Raw genomic sequence first — 23,122 nt, 5'->3', positions numbered from 1 at the left:
ATCAATACTCCATTCAGATCGCTCCTGATCACAGGTAGATTTCTACACCATGCAATGTTCACTGGTAACCCCCAGGGAGGTTTCAGAATCTAATGAAGTTTGTCCCTCTGCTGATAACTGTCCCCCATCCACTAAGGTTCTTTCAGACGCCAAAAGGAACTTCAGGGTCACAACCTCCTTTACAGAATGCTGGGTGCACCACAAGCAAGGAGCAACTTTCAATTATAATGGCAGGTCTCAGTGATAGTATAGTTGGACCTCACTCAGTATAGGGAAGTAGTATCAGAAGTTTAAGAGTTTTTAAACAACGTGGTACAATAAAGGAGACTTAAACATTGTCACCGCACAATTTGATCTAAAATTGATAATATCTGCTTTTACTGGAACTGCTAATTTCAAAGGGTCAGCATTTCCTGGCCAAAGAAAACTTGTTTCCACACATTGAAGTCATCTGCAGAAATGGGAGACAACAGAGTTAACAATGAAATGCACATTTCTAGATTTCAATAGACAATAGCTGCACAAGTAGGCCCTTCGAGCCAGCACCACCATTCATTATGATCATGGCTGATCATCCTCAATCAGTATCCTGTTCCTGCCTTATCCCCATAATGCTTGATTCCACTATCTTTAAGAGCTCTATCCATCTCTTCCTTTAAAGTATCCAGAGACTTGGCCTCCACTGCCTTCTGGGTAATCCAAGATGGAGGACAGGAAAAATTTCTGGCCTTAAGAGCTGCTCCTTTTTTTGAGGTATTTTAGGTGTTGGAGGTGATTTCCTCCAATTCCAGGAGCAGCAATTACTGTTTTATATGCTGTTGCGTTGTTTTGGAACTTTGGGGAAAAAAAGTCAAAACAACAGCAGTTTTAAAAGGGAGAAAAGCAGACAAAGGAAGCACATGGTGAGGACAGTGCAGGAGAGAGAGAGAGAGAGAGAGAGAGAGAGAGAAAACTTGCACAGTTTCCGCCTTTGCTGTTTGATTTCGTGTATCGCTGGACATCGGAGTGCATCTGGGAAAATTAACAAACAGTGAAATTCACAACTAATCTTGGAGGAACTGTTGGGCCAAGTTCACAGCACAGAATCAGATAAGTTAATTGTTGTTTTGAGTCTGTCCAAGAGAGAGGCTGCAGTAGTGAGAATAGTGGATTCTTTCTTGATTATATGTTTTTGGAGATAAGTCTCTTGATTAAACTTAAAATATAAGCCATAGCTATTAATTTAACCTGGGGCAGTGTTTGTAGAGGAATAAGACAATGTTACTTTCTGGGTCTGTAGATTGTGAAGGAGCAAAAATGGCCTTTGCAGTGATATGTACTTCTTGTCAGATGTGGGAGTTTAAAGAGAGTTTAAGGGTCACTGTGGATTATATCTGCCATAAATGCTGTTGGATGCGAATCTTATCAGATCGAGTGGATCGGTTGGAGAGACAGATAGAAGCGATGAGGAATTTGCAACAGTATGTGATGGATAGCAGTTTTGGAAGGGGGAAAAGTCTCAGATACAGTCACATAGATGGATTAACTCCAGGAAGGGCAAGAGAGCTGGCAGCTAGTGCAGAAGTCTTTTGTGGATATACCCATTTCAAACAGGTATGGTGTTTTGGAAAATGTAGGGGATGATGGATTCTCAGGGGAACATAGCACAAAAAGCCAAGTTTCTGGTATTAAGACTGGCTCTAATGCAATGAAGGATATGCAACTTTTTCACTCAGAGGGTGGTACGTGTATGGAATGAGCTGCCAAAGGATGTGGTGGAGGATGGTACAATTGCAGCATTTAAGAGGCATTTGGATGGGTATATGAATAGGAAGGGTTTGGAGGAATATGGGCCAGGTGCTGGCAGTTGGGACTAGATTGGGTTGGGATATCTGGCCGGCATGGATGGGTGGGACCGAAGGGTCTGTTTCCATGCTGTACATCTCTATGACTCTTTATGTCCACTACTCTCTGGGTGAAGAAGAAGAATTTCTGGTCTCAAATACCAACAAGTAAGTTGGAGATACACAGCGCACACACACAATGACCACGATAGTAACCTATTTTGTTCAAAAGGTACACAATTTGTAGACAGTCAGTCAATGCGGCATTTTATAAACTCCTACTTTGGAAATAAAAAACACAGGCAGATTCCAAGCAACACCTCACGCCTAAAATACATTGTCTGACCAGAGGCTTTTATATTGATAACACCTTACATTTTCTCAGGGCAATGACTAGAAAGAAATTCTGGGATTTGCATATTAATCAATCGAAACCTGCACCTCCATTCTAACTGAATAAAGATCTAAGAGCCATCTTCTGCGTCTTCAATTCTACCGCATGAGTTGTATGACCCTTTGATCGTTTCCTTATAAATTCTGCGTCTAAAGTCTTCCAGCCTCACTGGCACCTGATGAAGCAGCGCTCCGAAAGCTGGTGTTTTCAGACAAACCCAAAATGCACGATAACCTGGTGTTGTGTGATTTTTGACCAACATTATAGCGGCTCGACATTAAACTCGAGCTTGATCTTGTGGCAGGGCATTTCCCAAATAGGCGGAGCTCCAAGTTTCTTGTTCAACACGGAAGAAGACGTAGGCAGGAAGGAACAACGGCGGCTAGAGCAATGGAGCTGGTCTCCCTGGCACAGGCCGGACAGGTAAGGACACCTGGAAGAGGCTGGAGAGCCCCGAGAGCCCATTCCCCCAGGCAGAGGGAAGGGGACGAGGGTCAGGGAGGGAAGGAGAGAGGGTTCAGGAGGCTCCACTCTTTCACTCCGCCCGGGGCTGCGCTGGGCCGGGGTTGGGCTGACAGAGCGATACCGAGAACCGCGGTGATTTCCCTATAGGAACCCCCCCCCCCCTCCCTCATTGCCCCCCGTGGCTATTCGGCCCCTCCTGCCGGCCCCAGCACTTGGCAATGTGGCGCCGAACTTGCCTTTCCGGGTGGGAAGGTAATGGCGATTCACTGCGCAAGGGAGAGTCGAGACAGTTTCTGTTTTACAGCTCATGAGATGTTGGGGAATCAGCACCCCCACCACACCTTCCCCGACCCACTCCAGATCACAACCGCCCCCCCCCCCCCCAAAATCTCCTGAACACAACCCACCTCCCATAGATACTACTTTTCCTCATCCTCCCAAACATAGTTCACCCCACCAACGTCCCCCCACCTGCCCATTACATCTCCCCCTCCTGAACACAAACCCCCCATTCTCCTCCCAAACATAATCCTTCCATTCCCCAAACAACTGCTATACACCCCCAAATAAAACTTCTTTCTATTTCCTGTGTGCTGAAACCAAACTCCAAAGAGGCTGGAGATGAGCTGTTTCAATCACTCTTGTAGCCATCTAACTGTGCCTTTTTTTTTGGTCACTTCATTGATGAAGTTGAAAATCACACGACACTAGTTTTCAGAGCACTGCTCCTACATCCCTTTGGCTGATATAACTGTGGCCCTCACTTTATTGCTTGTCAATCAAAAGTCTCTCTAACTAGCTACCCGACGAAGGAGCAGTGCTCTGAAAGGCTAGTGCTTCCAAATAAACCTGTTGGACTATAACCCAGTGTTGTGTGATTTTTAAATTTGTCCGCATAAGTCCAACATCGGCACCTCCACATCATGACTTCACTGATGGCGGGAGTACTTTTTACTTTGATTTGAATCATCTCAACGTTGGCCTTACCTGGTAGCTTACCTACTATTTAATCCATTCATTTCCTCTGAACTGTTACCAGAGTTGAGATATGCAATCTCACCTGGTTATAAAAATGAATATATTCAAATGTTCAATCACTTCACAGTAAAATCAATAGCTTTAGTCTCAGCTTTACCAAGGAGGCAGAGAGTACTGTGTGGAATTTTCAACATTCTCCATTAGGAAGTTTATGTTTGAAGCAGTTCAGAGAAATTCACTGGGTGGATTTCTGGGATGGAACATTGAATCATAGAAACCAATTGAATTGAATTTATTGTCACGTGTACTGAGGCACAGTGAAAAGATTTGTCTTGCGAGCAATACAGACAGATCACAGAGTTAAGTAGCATAGATAAGTAAATAACAGGTAAACAGCAGCAAAAACAAAAATACAGGTACAGGCCAATACAAAGCAGAGTAGTAGACCATTCAGCCCTTTGAACCTACTGTGCCATTCAATACAATACCTTCTTCCTCTCCAGGAAACTTTGGCGGCTGAGTCATCGAATATACTCAAGCCTGAACTGGACAGATTTTTGATTGACAAAGTATAGGCAGCAGGCAATAAAGTGACAGCCACAATTGTACCAGTCAGAGCAGGCCTGGTGGTAAATTGCTTACTCCTGATTTCCTGTTATGTAATAAGATAAGATTGTGACTTCGAGCTCCATTCTTGAAACCTAAGCACATGGTCTAGCTTTATCTTCTAGCGAAAGTACTGAAGCATTGTTAAACTGTCCAAGTTGCTGCCCTTTGTGGAAGTGTGAGGCCATAGATCAGCATGTCTTTCTACTGTGTGGCACGAAAAAGCCCGAGCAAAACTAGGCTTGGTAGAATTGGGCAGAGTTTTCTCCACCGGTTGGTATTATACTTTGCACAAAGGAAGATGGTTGTGATTGTTAGAGGTTAATCATCTCAGCTCCAGGATGTCTCTGCAGGAGTTCGTCAGGCAAGTGTTTTAGGTCCAACCTGTCACCATCATAAGCTTAGAAGTGGGGGTATTTGCTGATGATTGTACAATGTTCTGCACTATTTGCAATGCCTCAGATACCGAAGTAGTCAGTGTTCAAATCCAAAACATCAACTGCTCAGCTCCTCAGATGCTGCCTGACCTGCTGTGCTTTTCCAGCGCCACTTTTTTCGACTCATGTTCAAATGCAGCAAGATCTGAACAATAGTCAGGCTTGAGCTGACAAGTGGCAAGTAACCTTTGTGCCATTGAAATGCCAAGCAATGATCATCTCCAACAAGAAAGAATGTAACAATTGCCGTTTTACAGTGAATGACACTACCTTCACTGAATCCCGTAATATCGACATTCTGTGGCTCAGTGCTTAGCACTGCTGCCTGACAGCGCTAGGGACCCGGGTTCAAATCCAGCCTCAGGCGACTGTCTGTGTGGAGTTTGCACATTCTCCCCGTGTCTGCATGGGTTTCCTCCAGGTGCTCCAGTTTCCTCCCACAGTCCAAAGATGTACAGGTTAGGTGAATTGGCTATGCTAAATTGTCCAGAGTATTCAGAAATGTGTAGGTTAGGTGCATTAGTTGAGATAAATATAGGGTAGGGGGAATGGGTCTGGTTGGGTTACTCTTCAGAGGGTCAGTGTGGACTTGTTGGGCCAAATGGCCTGTTTCCATACTGTAGGGATTCTATGATTCTGTGAACATTGTTCAGAACTTCAACTGGACTAGCCATACAAATATTGTGGTAACAAGAACAAGTTAGAGGTTAGGATTCCTGTGAGCAATTCACCACTTAACTCCTCAAAGTCTGTTCACCGTTTACAAAGCACAAGTTAGGAGTGTGATGAAATGCTCCCCGCGTGACTAGCAGTTCCAGGAAGCTTGGTATCATCCAGGACAAAGCAGCCCAATTGATTGATACCACATCCAAAACAGTCACTCCCTCCACCACTGACCTGTGGTAGCAGTTTGGAGTGTGTAGCATTTAAAAGCAATGCTGCAGAAAATCTTAAGTCACCTGAGAAAGATTTTCCAAACCCAGCACCACTAGAAGGACAATGGCAGCAGATACATAGGGACATCAGTACCTATGAGTTCCCCACCATCCTGACTGGAAATGCATTGCTTTTTCTTCTGTTTCACCGGGTCATTTAATGGAACTACCTGCCTAATGGCATTGTTCGCTACAGCACGTGGTTTGCAGTCGTTTAAGAAGGCAGCTCACTGTCACCTTTTCCAGGACGGCCAGGAATGAGCAGTAAATTCAGCCAGTGACCCCCACATCCCATGAATGAACTAAAAAGGAAATTGTAAATGTTGAGAGGCCCGGAATTAAGAATGAGCAGAGTGATTGTGGGGATTGTTTTAAGTTGAAAATTTATACTGTAACTGTGCAAATTGCTGCTTAAATTGCATCACAGAATCACTGAAGTGTCACAGCATAAGGAGGAGGCCATTCAGCCATTTTATTAAAATAGAATCCCGACAGTGTGGAAACAGGCCCTTCGAACCAACAAGTCCACATCGACCCTTTGAAGAGTAGCCCACCCAGACCCATTACCCTACCCTATTATCCTATATTTACTCCTGACTACTACATCTACCCTACACATCCCTGAACACTATGGGCAATTTAGCATGGCCAATTCATTAAACTACACATCTTTGGATTGTGAACGGAAACCAGAGCGCCCAGAGGAAGCCCGCCCAGATATGGAGAGAGTGTGCAAACTCCACACAGACAGTCATCCGAGGCTAGAATCAAACCTGGGTCGCTAGTGCGGTGGAGCAGCAGGGCTAACCACTGAACCACCTTGCCACTGTCTCTTCACTAGCTCTCCAAATGAGCTTGTTACACTTAGCATCATTGTCCTGCTTTCTTGCTTGTACGCTTGCAAATTGTTTATATTCAAATGCCTGGAGTGAGCCTGTCTGCACCACACTGCCAAGCAGTGAATTCCAGCCCCAAACCACATGCAATGTGAAACTGTATTTTTCTCACCTCCCATTTTGCCACTTTAAATGTGGCCAATCCCATCACTAAGCTCTCTAAGGTATGCTCGTTTGGAAAATGGGACAGTGCCTCATATTAAAGCAATTAGCGCATCTCCCAGTATGACATTTCTGTGGGACAGCTGTCTGGTTTGTGGATGGGACACCCCTACTTGACCTGATGGCTGCCGAAACCAGGACCACAGTGCCTGCGTCTGCACTCATTCCTGGCACTAACCCACAGGAAGAAAATGCTGGCCGGAGAGAGTGTGCAATGCAGATCACCAGAAATCACATCCTGCAAAGATGTCCTGGAGCTGAGATGACTAACCTCCAACAATCACAACCATCTTCCTTTGTGTCAAATATGATACCAATTAGTGGAATATTCTCCCAGTTCCATCAAGTCTAATTTTGCTCGGGCTCCCTGATGCCCCACAGTAGAAAACACTCTGATCTAACTTTCTTTAAGTCTTAAAAGGATTAATTAGAATTACATTAGAAGGACAGCTTGCTTGGGGGCTTGGTTTATAATACCTTGAGTATAGCAGATGGTAATCTAAATGTTTAAAATGATTAAATAGTTTGCTAAAGTAAATGGAGTGAAATTATTTCCTCTGTCAGGGCGAGTCAACAACAACAGATGTAACCTCATAATCTGAAGTAGAACCTCTCAGATGGTGACAGCTGTTCAGGAAACCATTGGAAAAGCTGATCCTGAAGGTGGCAATGAAATTAGGCTTATTACCAGCAGGAAGGTTGGGTGAAGGGGAGGGGAGGTGGCAATGAGTTTCTCCGCTGGGAATTGTAAACATTGAAAAATGCCAAAAGTCTGGTTCAGCCTGAAACAGGGAAGGAAAACAAAATGGTCAGATATAAAGTCATAGAGGTTCAACAGCACAGAAAACGGCCCTTCAACCCATCAAGTCTGTGCTGGTCTAAAACAGCCACTTAACTATTCTAATATTATTTTTCAGCACGTGGCCCACAGCCCTTGTACACTTGCAATGCCAAGACATACATCCAGATACTGCTTCAATGTTCTGAGGATTTCTCCCTTTTCAAGCAGTGAGTTCCAGATTCCCATCATCCTCTGGGTGAAAATACTTTTCCTCACATCCCCGCTAAACATCTTTCCCCTTACATTAAATCTTTGCCCCTAGTCATTGATTGTCCTCCACCAAGTATCTTCCTGTCTGTGCCCATCATAATTTTATGTATCTCCGTAATGTCCCCTCCCAGTCTGCTCTGCTACCCCAGTCTATCCAATCTTTCTTCATGTCTAAACCTCTCCAGCCTAGTCCACATCCTGGGAAATCCTCTCCAGTGAAGTCACTTACCTCCTGTAATGTGATATAAAATAGGCTCTGTATGAGGTGATATGATAGACACTAAGGGGCCAGGGGAACTGGAGTAGTCATCCAAGGAGAAGGGGGATAAAAGAGGAGGTCCTCCCTATGGGTGACAAGGCTCACTACATTGGGCCCTAGAAGGCAGACAGCACCTGATTGACACATGGTTCCAGTAGACACAAACTAGGTACAGGAAATGATCATGGATTGTCGAGGTCAAGAGATGAACATTTTGTTCATTCAGTTAGGGCGAACAGCAGCCACTGTTCATTTGTGTTCCCTTTTGCTGGCTGTCAATTAAAGCTCATGTTTTGTTTTGTCCAAACATTACCTAGCTGTGATTTTTCCTTACGGCATAATGGTAAAACTTGGGCAATCACTGGGATTTGGGGAAAGAGTACTAGTTGGTGATGTGAGGAAGTAGGTGGGTGGAAGCAGTGTCCTCAAACAGGATACATCTAAGAGCAGATAAACTGCATGGCCTATTGTTTAGACAGCAACTAAAGTGAGAGAAATGGGTTGTATGTGTAAGAGAACATCAGCCATGCTGGCTGCATTGTGGGTGGTCTGGCCTTGTGGTTATTGTGCCATGATGTTGCTGGTGAGAGGCAATAGAGGATTGCCAACAGGTGTGCAGAGGCCTTTTAAAGATGGTGCAAGGGATGCTGGTCTTTGGGCAGATGGCTGATGAGTGGAAAGTTATTCTGGGAATGGTGCATGGTAAGATGGGACTGGAGTCAGATGTGAGGGTGCCACTGGGGTGGGTAGGTAGATAATGAGGTGTGTTTTGTGAGAGATCAACTCTAGGCATCATAGCAGGAATCCCTCTACAAAATCTGACACAATCTGCTCAAAAAGAAAAATAAGATTCAACCCATTGTTTTTATTTCTCTGCAGTTGCAGCTAATTCTTCTGGTTGTGGGTTACCAGTCCGGCTTCCAGAATCTGCTGTACAGGGGGTCCCCCATTTATGAACACCTGATTTACAAATACCTACACTTGTTAACACAATCTGATACAGGGGTATAATTTTAAAGACCTGACATATAAACCATTCCTTTATATTGTCTTGCATCATGTTTGGATTTGCATACAAATCGACTTGCAAATGAACTCCAGAACGGAATCCATTTGCAACCTGGGGGCTGCCTGGACTTTGTTTTAAGACAAGAGGAAATTTTGCTCCAGAGAAGGAAATAACAGTTACCACATAAGTTTGTTTTATTTAACCAATGGTTTAGCAACAACAGTTATTCAGTGTCTTGAATGTGATAAAATGTATGAAGTAAGTTTTAGAAACCTCAACCTTTAAAAAGCGGCTTGAATGAGCACTTGAAATGTCGTAACGTTCAAAGCAATGAACCAATTGCTGGAAAGTGCAGATTTACAATTGTTTTTGTCAATGCAGACCCAATGGGCTGAAGGGTCTCCTCTGTACTGTATGATTCAAAGTGTGACCCAAATCAAATAAGTTCAGATGACGAGAAGTTTCGGCAGAGAGAGAAGAGTCTTGAAAGGATGAAAGTGAAGCCAAGAGAGATGGGAGTATTTATGGAGAGAGTTCCAAAGCTGAAGGAATGACTACCATGGAGAGTAATTAAATTGGGGATACACAAAAGGCCAGGAATGGAGGGGAGCTCTTAGAATTTTTACAGTGTGGAAGGAGGCCATTTGGACCATCAAGTCTGCACTGACTCTCTGAAGTACATCCCATGCAGACCCACTACCTGACCCTGTAACCCTGCATTTCCCATGGCTAATTCATCTCGCATGCATATCTTTGCACAGTGGGAGGAAACCCATGCAGACGCAGAGAGAATATGCAAACTCCACACTGTCACCCAAGGCTGGAATCGAACCTGTGTTTCTGGTGCTGTGAGGCAGCAGAGCTAACCACTGAGCCACCATACCGCCCATAGCTCATAGGATTGTAAGACTGGAGGAGATAATAAAGATGAGGAGGGGAAAAGCCAGGAAGGGGCAAAACAAGGATGAGAATTTTAAAATTAAGACATCCCTTGACCTGGAGCCTATGTAGGTCAGTGAACGTGTGATCAGCTAACAGAATTTGGCGTGAGTAAGGATACGGCAGTAAATGTGATGACTTCAGGTGGCTGAGGGATTAGGTGGGAGACCAGTCAGGAGGGCAATGGAATACCCTGTTTAGAGGTAACAAAGGCACAAATGAGATTCTCAGAAGCCGATGAGCTGAGATCAGAATAAAGTTGAAAAACATTGCAGGATAGTGATAGCACCAAAAACTGGGTCTGAAGCTTATCTCTGGATCAACCAATATTGCAAACAGATCAATTTAATCTCAGGCTGTTGTCCATCACTCGATATTATTGCATGATTCTCCTGTCATCACTAACGGTGCAAAATAATTCATAAAGCTGCTGTGCAATTGTTAGACCAAGAATGTGGATCTTTCAGAATCGAGAGTGAACAAAATGAAGTAGTTCAGGGCCATTCTTGATTCTTCATTTCAGAAAATGGTCAATGAGTTAATCAATGATTTATCTGAAGCTTCGTTTTACTATAAATTTGGGATACTTCGGTATGACTTATTCCCTTGAAAGGTATTCTTGGGTTTCCTCCAACCTAACTAATTACCGCAGTAACAATGTGTGCTTAAATCTTGCAAAACTTTGTTCGGACTTAAAATCCTGGAAACCCTAGCTGTTGAAGGGGCTTCAGTTTGACAGCAGCAGTTGGAATGTAAAGCTCAGGATTTGCCTCTCAAAAACCTGGAGAATGAATAATATGTGTGTGTTCAAAGGGTAAAATAATAGAGGTTGAACATGGCTGGATTGAGAATGCAATTTGAAGATGATGAAAATACAGAATTGAACACAGGGGTATAATACATCCTGGAGGGTCCTGACCTCTGTTATTGAGCCAAAATGGAGCCAAAATCCTGACATCTATGGGATATTTTTCCCAAGGCAACCAATTAATTGCTGAAAGGCAGGCTTGCTATCCAGTCAGGCACACGCTAGAAGTTGGAAGGCCAATGAGAAGCCTTCTTTCTTAAAAGCTAAAGGTATAAGTCACCATAGTCTTCCCACACCATAGTGCTGCTCTCTCATTAGAGAGAGAGCCAATTGGTGGTTTAACCTGAGGGTCACCATGCCTCAGGTGAGAGGAGAGGTCGGGAAGGAGAGTCCTTCCTGATAACCTTAGCCAGTGCAAGAATTGAATCCATGCTTTTGGTGTCAGTCTGCAACGCAAACCAGCTGTCCAGCCAACTGACCCCTAATGTCTTGGAAGAAGCAGTAGGTTGCTATAGAGGCTGAGTGAAGGAGGAGCTGTATCAAAATGAAAAAACCCTTTCTCCAATTTTAATGCAAACTTGCGGCTGGGCATGAGGTCCTCTTATGACAGAGAGGGCCTTTATAGGTGCTGATCCCCTGGCCTATCACCTGAAGGCTGCCTCCAGGCAGAGGGTATAGACCCCTCACCACCCATAGGAAGGTGAAGGTCAATTGGAAAATTGCTGTCAGCTTCCTTTTAATTCAAAGTGGCAACTGAAACTCCCAGTTTTACTGAGGTTAAAGAGAGACAGGTCTGGAGGTGAACTTTTTTTTTAGATTAGATTCCCTACAGTATAGGAACAGGCTGTTCGGCCCAACAAGTCCACACTGACCGTCCAAAGAGTGACCCAGCCAGACCCATTCCCTTACCCTATATTTACCCCTAACACTATGGACAATTTAGCACTGCCAATTCACCTGACCTGCACATCTTTGGATTATGAGAAGAAACAGGAGCATCCGGAGGAAACCCTCACAGACATGGAGAGAATGTGCAAACTCCATACAGATAGTCACCCAATGCAGGAATTGAACCTGAGTCCCTAGTGCTGTGAGGCAGCAGTGCTAACCACTGAACCATCGTGCTGCCCATGTTGAGCAGATTGAGTTCATGTAGCCCAAAAATGATGTTCAACAAGCTTGAGTTCAAAGCTTACCTGTGTGTGAACGAGGATATCGGATGATGGAGAATGCTTATGCGTGAAGGTTAGAATAACAAGGTGAAGAAGACAGCTGTGGGAGTAAAAGGAACAAGAACGTAGGTTTAAAGTGATTTTTCAAAAGGAACAAATGTGAATTGAGAGAAATCTTTTTCACTCATCAAGGAGTTGGAATATGGCAGCACTGCCTGGGAGTGTTGAGAAGGCAGGTTTGATTGAGACATTCAAAAGGATATTCAGCAATTAGATTAGGTTCTCTACAGTGTGGAAACAGGCCCTTCGACCCAACCAGTCCACACCGACCCTCCGAAGAGTAACCCATCTAGACCCATTCCCCTCTGAATGATGCACCTAGCACTATGGGCAATTTAGCATGGCCAATTCACCTGACCTGCACGTCTTTGAACTGTGGGAGGAAACCGGAGCACCCGGAGAATGTACAAACTCCACACAGTCACCCGAGGCTAGAATTGAACCTGGGACCCTGGTGCTGTGAGGCAGCAGTGCTAACCACTGAGCCACTGTACCACCCATAAACAGGATCTTGAACCCAACACCGATCCTCTGAAGAGTAACCCACCCAGACCCATTCCGCCACTCTATATTTACCCCTGACTAATGCATCTAACACTATGGGCAATTTAGCATGGCCAATTCACCTGGTCTCCACATCTTTGGATTGTGGGTGGAAACCAGAGCAAACCGGCAGAGACGGAGGGGGAATGTGCTAACTCCACACAAACAGTCACCTGAGGCGGGAATTGAATCCAGGTCCTTGGCGCTGTTTGTTTAGGTTGAAATAATATGTGATGAAAAGGGAAGAAAGCAGGGGATTGGCACTGAATAATGCTATCCACTCCACCCTCCTCTCTGACCTATCACCTCCATCCCCACCCCCATTCACCCATTGTACTCTTTTTGCTACCTTCCCCCACCCTCCTCTCTGACCTATCACCTCCATCCCCACCTTCATTCACCTATTGTACTCTATGCTACTTTCTCCCCACCCCCAACCCCCTCTCATTTATCTCTCCACTCTGCAGGCACCCTGCCTGTATTCCTGATGGAGGGCTTTTGCCCAAAACGTCGATTTTCCTGCTCTGTGGATGCTGTCTGACCTGCTGTGCTTTTCCAGCACCACTCTAGTCTAGACTCTGGTTTCCAGCATCTGCAGTTCTTGTTTTTACCTACTGGGTAATGATGCTCATTTGAAGAGCCAGTGCAGATGTAATGGGCCAAATGACCTCTTTTTGTGCCATAACAGTTCTGAGTAGTCTCTAAGCTTTCTCGAACAGCACCTGTTCTTAGGACAAAGTATAAATCGGGAGATAATAAGAGCATGTTAAAAAAGGCAATACATGAATCATGAGTAGCTTTAAGCTTCAGTTAGATTGGGATAATAAGATTGACAGAGGTAGCAATGAGGAAGAACTTGTGGAGTATGTGTACAGTTTCCTGCAGCAAAAGTTGTGGATCCAACTAGGGTCAAGCTATTTTGGATCAGAAAAGGAGGCAATTTTAATAAATTTATCTCAGAATTAAAGAGCCCCTAGGGAACAGTGACGATAACATGGTAGAATTTAGCATTTGGTGTGAGAGTGAGAAACTTGGATTAAAAATGACTATACTAAGCTTAAATAAGGATAATTATGTAAGGATGATGACAGAGCTGACTGAAATGAACTGGGAAAGGAGTTTAATAGAAATGATGATTGAGGAACAATTGTGGATAATTAAGAACCCTAAGGCTCTTCACTCATCAGAAAGACAATTGCCGACTCTTTAACCTGACCGTCCCCATGCCTCAGACGAAGATTGAGATTGAGGAGAATCCTTCATGGGGACCCCAGCTAGTGCGGAAATTGAATCCACACCATTGGTATTACTCTGCATCACAAACCAGCCGTCCAGCTAACTGACCCCACAGCCCCTCCTTAAATAAATAGTTCATGACTCAGTGAATGTATATCCCAGTGAGGATCAACGTCTCTAGGAAGAGGATTAATTGACTGTAGTTTACCAAGGAAGTCAAAGGTAGTTGAGATTGAAAGAGAAAACATACAATGTGACAAACCAGCAGAGGGAGAATGTTTAAAAGCCAACAAAAAGATGACTAGAGTGTGTTACAGCCCATACGGGTTGCTCAAACCAAGCCCCACTTTTCCTGAAGTCCTGCCAAAGCTTAAAGATTTTTTTGTAAGTTCTCACAGGACCCCAATGTGTCTGATTTTCAGACCTAGGTTGATGGAATGTGCAGACCAGGTTGTTGTACTAAGCAAAAATTATTATGTAGTGTAAGTAATTACACTAAAGCTACCAGTAAACAGACAGAAAATATTTGCATGTAACACCACTAACTAAAACTGTAAACCCCTTTTAAATTCCACATTATAGTTAGCACAGACAGACAAACAGCGAATGTAGATTATTGGCAGAGGTAAACAAAAACTGGAAAGTCAGTTCAGTGATCTGAGCTTCCCAATTCCAGTGTTGAGATAATCTTCCTTCACAGGAGAATCGACGTTTCGGGCATAAGCCCTTCTTCAGCCCTTATGCCCGAAACGTCGATTCTCCTGTTCCCTGGATGCTGCCTGACCTGCTGCGCTTTTCCAGCAACACATTTCCAGCTCTGATCTCCAGCATCTGCAGACCTCACTTTCTCCCCATAATCTTCCTTCAGTAAGCCAGACCCCTAATGTTCAGTTTTTTGATGGATGGAAGTTGTTTCCCCTTGTGGGAAAGTCCAGGAGGAGAGAACATCATCTCAGAGTTAAGGATTGTCCGTTTAAGACAGAGATGAGAAGTAATTTCTTCTGAGTGTTATGAATGAGTAGAATTCTTTACCACAGAGGGCTGTCAAGGCTGGGCCATTAAGTATATTCAAAGCTGAAGTAGACATTTTTAATCAGTAAGTGACTCAAAGATTATGGGAGCAAGACAGATAAGTGAAGTTGTAGATTATCAGATCAGCTGTGATCACATTGAATGGCACAGCAGGTATCAATGAGTCATATGACATACTTCTGCTTTTGTGTCTTATTGTGTGTGTCTGTGCTGTGTGTGTCTGCTCTGCACTTTGTCTCCTGTTTGTGATTTTCCAAATTGTGGTTTCACTTTCCTGATTTTGCTGGCACCATTGTCGTTTTTGAAACTTTGGAAAGAGCTCCATCAAAGCATGTCAGTCATCTTTATTACAAGCTGAAAGAATACATTTCAATGTTCATTCTTGATTTGCATCCAGGCATACTTTCATGTTCTATTTACCCTCTTGTCGTCTGAGTTGTGTCGCTGTTCCTAACGCCAGGAGCACTTCCTCTTAATTTCCTTTGTTCCCTGTGAGGAGAATACCTCAGTTGATGCAGTTCTGATCAATGTTCTTCGACAGTGTTGATACTGCAGGGACTTTCTCCATCACTTACCATCATCAGTCCTCAAGAAAGCTCCCCTTCCACTGCTATGTTCTTGCACACGCCTACTCAGACTGCAAGCTTCCCTTTTCCCAAAATCTGTGAATATGGTGTCACCCACCTTGCCTGCAACTCCCTGACCATCTCTCCCACAAAATGCTTCCATTTCTCAAGAGTTATCATCTCTGTTACATGTCCAAAATGACCTGAACAAAATTGATTAAAAATACCATCCCTTGTGATTGTGACCAAGGTGCATCATCTCTCCTTGTTTAGTGTAACCTTTGCCATGGCAAAGCAACACACTGTCATTAAGTTTGTGCCCAGATGTCCTTAGACAGATAGCAAGCAGTGCCCACCAACAAACTCAAAGCCTTTAGAGAGAGAATTGGCCATGTGGGGGTTAGAGTGCCCTTGCTGACCTGTCCTTGTAAAATACAGAAAGAAAGTATAAAGCACTGTCTAGGGGCAAGTGGTTCAAGTCCCACTTGTTCCAGAAGTGTGTCATAGGGAAGAAAACTGGAGATGCTGGAATCCAAAGTAGACCAGCAGAAGGCTGGAAGAACACAGTAAGTCAGGCAGCTTCAGGAGGAGAAGTCAATGTTTTGGGTTAACCCTTCTTTAGGAACGAAGGTGGGGGTAGGGGGAGCTACAGATTAGGTGGTGGAGGGATGGGGCAAGGGTTTTGGGTGGAGAGGCGGAATGGTGAGGTAATGATAAGTGAACTCGGGTGGTGGGTATGACCTGATTGGTGGATGGGAGTAATGAATCCAGTTGTAGCTGGAAGGAAGGGTCAAAACGTGTGGCACTGGAAAAGCACAGCCAGTCAGGCAGCATCCAAGGAGCAGGAGAGTTGATGTTTCGAGCATAAGCTCTTCATCAGCAGTCCTCACTTTTTCCTAGGTGGAAAGAAGGGTTGGTCAGTAGAATGGAAGGGAGGAGGTGGGGCTGGAAAGGGAATTAAGGGATGGGAATGAAGGTGATTTGAAATTGGACAACTCGATGTTGAGTACACAGTTGATGGGTACAACCTGTCATAGCATCCCTGAACAGGTTGGTTAAAATATCTAAAGCTGTATCTTGTGGCACAGTGTCCCTATCTCAGGTCCAGAAAGTCCAGGTTCAAGACCCACTGACTCCAGAGGTGCATCAGGACATGTCCAAACAGGTGGATTAATTATAGCTATTTTAATCAGACATGTCATGCCGCCTCTCTGGGGCAAGTGGGATGTGAACCCAAAGCTTCTAAAAATCACTTATTGACCGGTGCTGGGTTGTAGCATTAGGAGCTCTGCAATTGTCATCTTTTTCTTGCACTGTGAATCCATCTAAAACTGAGACAAGCTTGACGTCTGGTCTCCTCCTCCTTCAACTAGCTGTAACAAGTTTAAGATGACCTGCTTGCTTCCCTTGTTATGTATCCAGTCGTAGTTAGAACATTTCTACTGATGACCTGTTTCTATACCCACCTACTCATGGTAGAGTAGCCAATGGCCCTCATTGCCAAAGTCCTGCCTGGGATTAGGTTCCACATGCATATAGACAGCATCCAGTTAACCAGAGTTATAGAGGACAAAAACAGACCCTCTGGTCCAACTCGTCCACACCGACCAGATATCATAAACCGATCTATTCCCATTTGCCAACATTTGGCCCATATCCCTCTAAACTCTTCCTGTTCATGTACCTATCCAGATGTTCTACTTCTCCATCATTTCACTAACCCATAAACCACCTCTCCACTGCCACACTGTATGTTGGACATTAAGGGCCGGATTTGAGTTCCCAAAGTGGGCCGGGAATAGAGGTGGGCAGAAGCTAAAAATTGTCCCAGTGCTATTGTACCAAGTCCTTGGCTCTGTTCTGCTTTGTGGAGCTGGGATGGGCAGAGGGAACAGGACAATCTGCTCACAGTTCATCAGTGACATGTTTGTTAATACTCAAACATTCCCTCAAGGTAGTCGGCAGGATCTTGATCAAACAAAACCTTGACACTGAGGGCCACATAAAGACATATTAAAGGTCAATAATCAAAAGCTGGACACAAGCATTTTAAGTTTTGAAGAGTGTGTTTAAAGGAGGTAAGAGAAGTAGAAATGTGTAGTTAGGGAATTGAGGACTTCAGGGTATAACAGACAGCTGGAGGCAGGTTCACCAATGGTGTGGCACTTACATTTGGCTGATAGAGCAGGGATGCAATTGTAGCAGATAAGAGGGAGTGAGGGGAGGGAGATGGAGCACTTGCAGGCACAACAGATAAGTGAGGGAGGAGCACAATGTTCATGAAGTTTGGGTTAGAGTCTCACCATGGCTCAACTCAGGGAAATATTTCAGCTACCATGAGATTAGGAAGAAATGTTTTCCTCAAAGTTTTTGAAATGCATAATATAAGCAAGCAGAGTTAGCAAGGCCTCTTGGAGGCGAAATCATGTCTGACAAATGTACTTAAATTCTTTGAGGAGGTAACAAGCAGGATATATAAAGGGGAGGGGGCAGTGGATGTAAGTATTTGGATTTTCAGAAGGTGTTTCATAAGGTGCCACACATTAGACTACTTAATAAGATGAGACTCTATAGTGTTGGAGGTGATATATTAGCATGGATAGAAGCCAGAGTTGGAATAAAGGGGCAAGTTTCGGGATGCAAACTCTAGTGGAGTGTCAGAGGGATCAGTGCTGTGCCCACAAATATTTACAATGTATGTTAATGACTTGTAAGAGCCAGGTGAATATACACGAGCCAAGATTGAGGATAACACAAAAAATGGTGGTAAGGTAACTGGTGAACATGCCAGGCAGGTTAAGTGAATGGGTAAAATCTTGGCAGATGAAACATCATATGGGGAAATGTGAGGTCATGCACTTTGGCAGGAAGAATAGGGGACTAAATATTATTTAAATGTGGAAAGATTGTCAGAAAGCTATCGAAGAGAAGTATTTGGGAGTCCTCATGTATGAATCACAAAAGTTAGCATCCAAATTCAGTGGGTCATAAGCAAGGCAAATGGGATGTTCACCTTTATTTCAACGAGAGTGGAGTATAAAAGTAGGGAGATTTAACTACAACTACACAAGACACTAGTCAGAATATAGCTGGAGCCCCCAGTCCTGGCACTGGAGGCAGTCCAGAGAAGGTATCTGCTGAGTGAACCAGGTAACAAGGAGTTGCCTTCTGGGGAGAGGTTAAATAGTTTGGATCTGTACTTATTGAAGTTTAGAAGAATGAAAGATGTTATTCAAACATACCTGATTTTTAGAGGATTTGAAACAGTAGATATGAAAGGTTGACGTGCCCTCCCCCAATCAAGCTTTCCTGCTGTTGGTTTGTAGCTTTATAGACCACGGCATGTCAAGTCCATATTGGAATACGTTTCAAGTATATCGATGGTTTCTGCCCTCACCACTCTTAGTTTTAAACTCACATTGTTCTCTTGGTGAAAAACAAAACTCCTCAATTTACCCATTAAACCTTCTGCCTAATACTCCAAATCCACCCACACCACCACAGCCCCATGCGCACCTGTCTCCTCATTGACCTCTTTGTAAAAGGTATACATCCTTCCATCTAAGACCCTCTTACTTCTGTCCAACTCAACAAAATTGCCCTTCACTCCCCTTTGGTCCGAAGGAAGGCACAGTCTATTCAAACCATTGTCCATTGCTGAAATTTTCCATTCCTGGCACCATGCTTGTAAATCTCCTCTGGATCCTCTAGTTATGTGATTATTATTAGTGACACTTTTAAAATATTATTGCTGTTATGTTAATGGTGACATTCAAGAACATAAATAGAAATAAATAGAGACCAACGCAGGGTGGTGGGGCAAAAGCAGGGGACTGGTAATAAGTTAAAATCCTCAACGAGCTGGCGAAAACACAATGGGCTGAATGGTCTTGTTCTGCACCGCTGCATTTCTGTGATCCTGTGAAACCTATATCCATTCAGAGTGGTGGGCTAAGAATGAAACTGGTGCTACATAGGTTCTACGAACTTGTTTCGAGAGACTCCAAAAACCGGGCTGGAACATGTGGAGACAGGAGAGAAGGAAGTTGCTTGCTGGGTGTTTTGGTTTCTGTTCTGTGTAGTCAGGATCTTGAAACTGCTATAAAATTAGCGTAGTGATAGGCAAAGTGAATGAGGCCGTGTTTTGCATTTGTCGACCACAGATTTGCACTTAGTCATTTCTACGGCCTCCAGTTTCCACGCAGAGCACTTTGTGGTTGTTGGTATACATGCACCGAGGTTCCTGTCAGCATGTACTGTATAGCAGTGGAAAGCTATCCTCATGCTTTCACCAACATGTCTTGGTCAAGACCTGGAACAAATTGTTAAAATCACAGGCACTTATCACACACAACCACACAGTGGGTAAACTAGGAATGGAAAGCTAATTCACCAACAAGCTATCACTATTGCAGCTGTACAGGACATTGGTTAGGCCACTTTTGGAATACTGTGTTCAATTTTGATCTCCCTGCATTAGGAAGGATGTCATTAAACTTGAAAGGGTTCAGAAAAGATTTATAAGCATGCTGTCAGTACTGGAGGGTTTGAGCTACAGGGAGAGGCTGAATAGGCGAGGGCTGTTTTCCCTGGAGCGTCCAGGGGCTGAGGGATGACCTTTTTAGAGGTTTATAAAATCACGAGGGGAATGGATAGGGTGAATAGCCAAGATCTTTTCCCTTGGGTTGGAGACTTCAAAACTAGAAGGCATAGGTTTACGGTGAGAGGGAAAAGATTTAAAAGGGACCTAAAGGGGCAACCTTTTCACACAGAGAGTGGTGCGAGGTTTTAAATTTATTTGTTACAGTACCCCTCGAGGGGATGCCTAAATCATCACTGGTTCATTTCAAATAGAATCTACCACACTCTTGAGCAGTGTGTTTCACATCCTGATGATTCACTTCAGTTCGTGTCACCTTTGCTTTTTTTCTGCTCTCCCCATCATTTTTAAATCGTTTTTTTCCTTCTGGAGCCTTCCGTGTATGACAGGTGCAGCCTCCCCCGCCCCCCCTGTTCCAAGTGGGCTTTGTGTGTTTGGAATGCCACATGGATACCCTAATGCCAGAACAACAACTTGAATTGACATGGTGCCTTTAACACAGAGTGAGCGGATCAATTAGCTCAGTTGGCTGGGACTGCTGGTTTGTGATGTCAAAGGGACATATTAGAGGGATCTAGGTGTACAGGTCCACAAGTCTCTGAAAGTGGCAACATAGGTGGATAAGATCAAGAAGCCATACAGCACACTCGCCTTCATCAGTCAGGGCATCGAATATAAAAGTTGGCAAGTTATGTTACAGCTGTACAAAACCTTAGTTAGGCCACATTTGGAACATTGCGTGCAGTTCTGGCCGCTACAATATCAGAAGGAGGTAGAGGGTGAGGAGAAAGTTACCAGGATATTGCCTGGTCTGGAGGGTTTTACTTGCGAGGAGAGGTTGTTTTCACTGGAAAGATGGAGGCTGAGGGGTGACCTGAAAGAGATCTACAAAATTGATAGAATTTTAGATAGGGTGGAGAGTCAGAGGCCTTTTCCCATGGTGGAAAGGTTAACCAGAAGAGGGCACAGGCTCATGGTGAGAGGGGGAAGGTTTAGGGGAGAGGTGTGGGGAAATGTTTCACCCAGAGGGTGGTGGGTGTCCTGGGACACACTGCCAGTGAAGGTGATGGAAGCAGGCACGTTAACAACATTTAAGGCATATCTTGATTGACACATGAATGGGAGGTGAACAGAGGGATAGAAACCACACATGGGCAGTATGTAATGCACCTAAATAAGGATTAGAATCAGCGCAGGCTTGGTGAGCCAAAAGGCCTGTTCCTCTACTGTATTGAAATGAATTGGAAACAAAAAGTCTGAGGCTTCCATAAAGCACTGACCTTCTCAACCTCTCCTCTCCCCTGAGGCATGGTGACCCTCAGGGTAAGCCACCACCAGCTGGCTTTCTGTAATGACAGAGTAGCCCTATGGTCCTCTGGGATTGTGGTGACTTTACTGTACCTTTATCACGCAGTGACCCACTTCAAAGCAATGGTACTCCTCTATTAAACCCCAAGAACATCCCAAAAATATAAATGTTTTATTTAATCATCAAAAAATGGTCAAATTATTTCCCTTTGTCCAGGGATTTTCACCAGGTTCCTTCAATTAACTAAAAAAAGCTTTTTATTATAAACAAACTTATTCTTAGACTAAGTGGAAAAAAAACTAACCATTAACTCAGCACCTACTCAGAATTAATCTATATCCCCTTAATCACAAATGCAGTGAATCAAAGGACAGACAGGACAATATAATCCTCAGAATGATATAGGTTTTTTAAAAAAGAAAAGGCATACGAGAAAAACACTCTGGGACAACAATGATACGAACTGAAAGGATATAAAAATGAAAAGGTGGCGCCAATGCAGTCATCAGTGTAGCGGAGGAAGAGGTGGGGAGTGGTGCCGGTGTAATTACGGAAGATCAACTGTTCTATGTAGCCAACAAAGAGACAGGCATAGCTGAGGTTGAGCAATTCATCCCACCTCGTGCTCCCGCGAGGAGGTTGAGCAATTCATCAACTTCACCAACACATTCCACCCTGACCTTAAATTTACCTGGACCATCTCTGACACCTCCCTCCCCTTCCTGGACCTCTCCATCTCCATCAGTGACGACCGACTTGACACTGACATTTTCTACAAATCCACCGACTCCCACAGCTACCTGGATTACACCTCTTCCCACCCTATCTCTTGCAAAAATGCCATCCCGTATTCCCAATTCCTCCGCCTCCGCCGTATCTGCTCCCAGGAGGACCAGTTCCACCATAGAACACACCAGATGGCCTCCTTCTTTAGAGACCGCAATTTCCCTTCCCACGCGGTTAAATATGCCCTCCAACGCATCTCTTCCACATCCCGCACCTCCGCCCTCAGACCCAACCCCTCCAACCGCAACAAGGACAGAACGCCCCTGGTGCTCACCTTCCACCCTACCAACCTTTGCATAAACCAAATCATCCGCCGACATTTCCGCCACCTCCAAACAGACCCCACCACCAGGGATATATTTCCCTCCCCACCCCTCTCCGCCTTCCGCAAAGACCGCTCCCTCCGTGACTACCTGGTCAGGTCCACGCCCCCCTACGACCCACCCTCCCATCCTGGCACTTTCCCCTGCCACTGCAGGAACTGTAAAACCTGTGCCCACACCTCCTCCCTCACCTCCATCCAAGGCCCTAAAGGAGCCTTCCACATCCATCAAAGTTTTACCTGCACGTCCACTAATATCATTTATTGTATCCTTTGCTCCCGATGCGGTCTCCTCTACATCGGGGAGACTGGGCACCTCCTAGCAGAGCGCTTCAGGGAACATCTCCGAGACAACCGCACCAATCAACCAAACCGCCCCGTGGCCCAACATTTCAACTCCCCCTCCCACTCTGCCGAGGATATGGAGGTCCTGGGCCTCCTTCACCGCCGCTCCCTCACCACCAGACGCATGGAAGAAGAACGCCTCATCTTCCGCCTCGGAACACTTCAACCCCAGGGCATCAATGTGGACTTCAACAGCTTCCTCATTTCCCCTTCCCCCACCTCATCCTAGTTTCTAACCTCCAGCTCAACACTGTCTCCTTGACTTGTCCGGACTTGTCCGTACTGCCTAGCTCCTTTTCCACCTATCCACTCCACCATCTCCTCCCTGACCTATCACCTTTCTCTCCTCCCCCACTGACCTATTGTACTCTATGCTACTCTCTCCCCAC

At 44.7% G+C, this 23,122-nt stretch overlaps 1 protein-coding gene across 4 annotated transcripts in view; it reads left to right on the top strand.

The window, feature by feature from the left end:
- Positions 1 to 2,302: 2,302 nt before the first annotated feature.
- The window catches only part of ripk1l (receptor (TNFRSF)-interacting serine-threonine kinase 1, like), a 74,508-nt gene continuing 53,688 nt past the window's right edge, over positions 2,303 to 23,122 (top strand). For 2 of the 4 annotated variants that reach the window (XM_043719459.2, XM_043719460.2), the window contains exon 1: positions 2,303 to 2,640. In XM_043719459.2, coding sequence (XP_043575394.2) covers positions 2,396 to 2,640 — 245 coding nt within the window. In that variant the 5' untranslated portion in view covers positions 2,303 to 2,395. The remainder of the gene's footprint in view (positions 2,641 to 23,122) is intronic. The other 2 variants (XM_043719458.2, XM_043719461.2) reach the window with 2 other exon arrangements.

Source organism: Chiloscyllium plagiosum, unplaced genomic scaffold (genome assembly GCF_037043375.1).
Source record: "Chiloscyllium plagiosum isolate Xiang-an unplaced genomic scaffold, Cpla_swu_hap1 HiC_scaffold_34, whole genome shotgun sequence".
Classification (NCBI taxonomy): domain Eukaryota; kingdom Metazoa; phylum Chordata; class Chondrichthyes; order Orectolobiformes; family Hemiscylliidae; genus Chiloscyllium; species Chiloscyllium plagiosum.
Note: the sequence above shows the minus strand (reverse complement) of the source record. Positions and strands in the feature narration are given on the sequence as shown.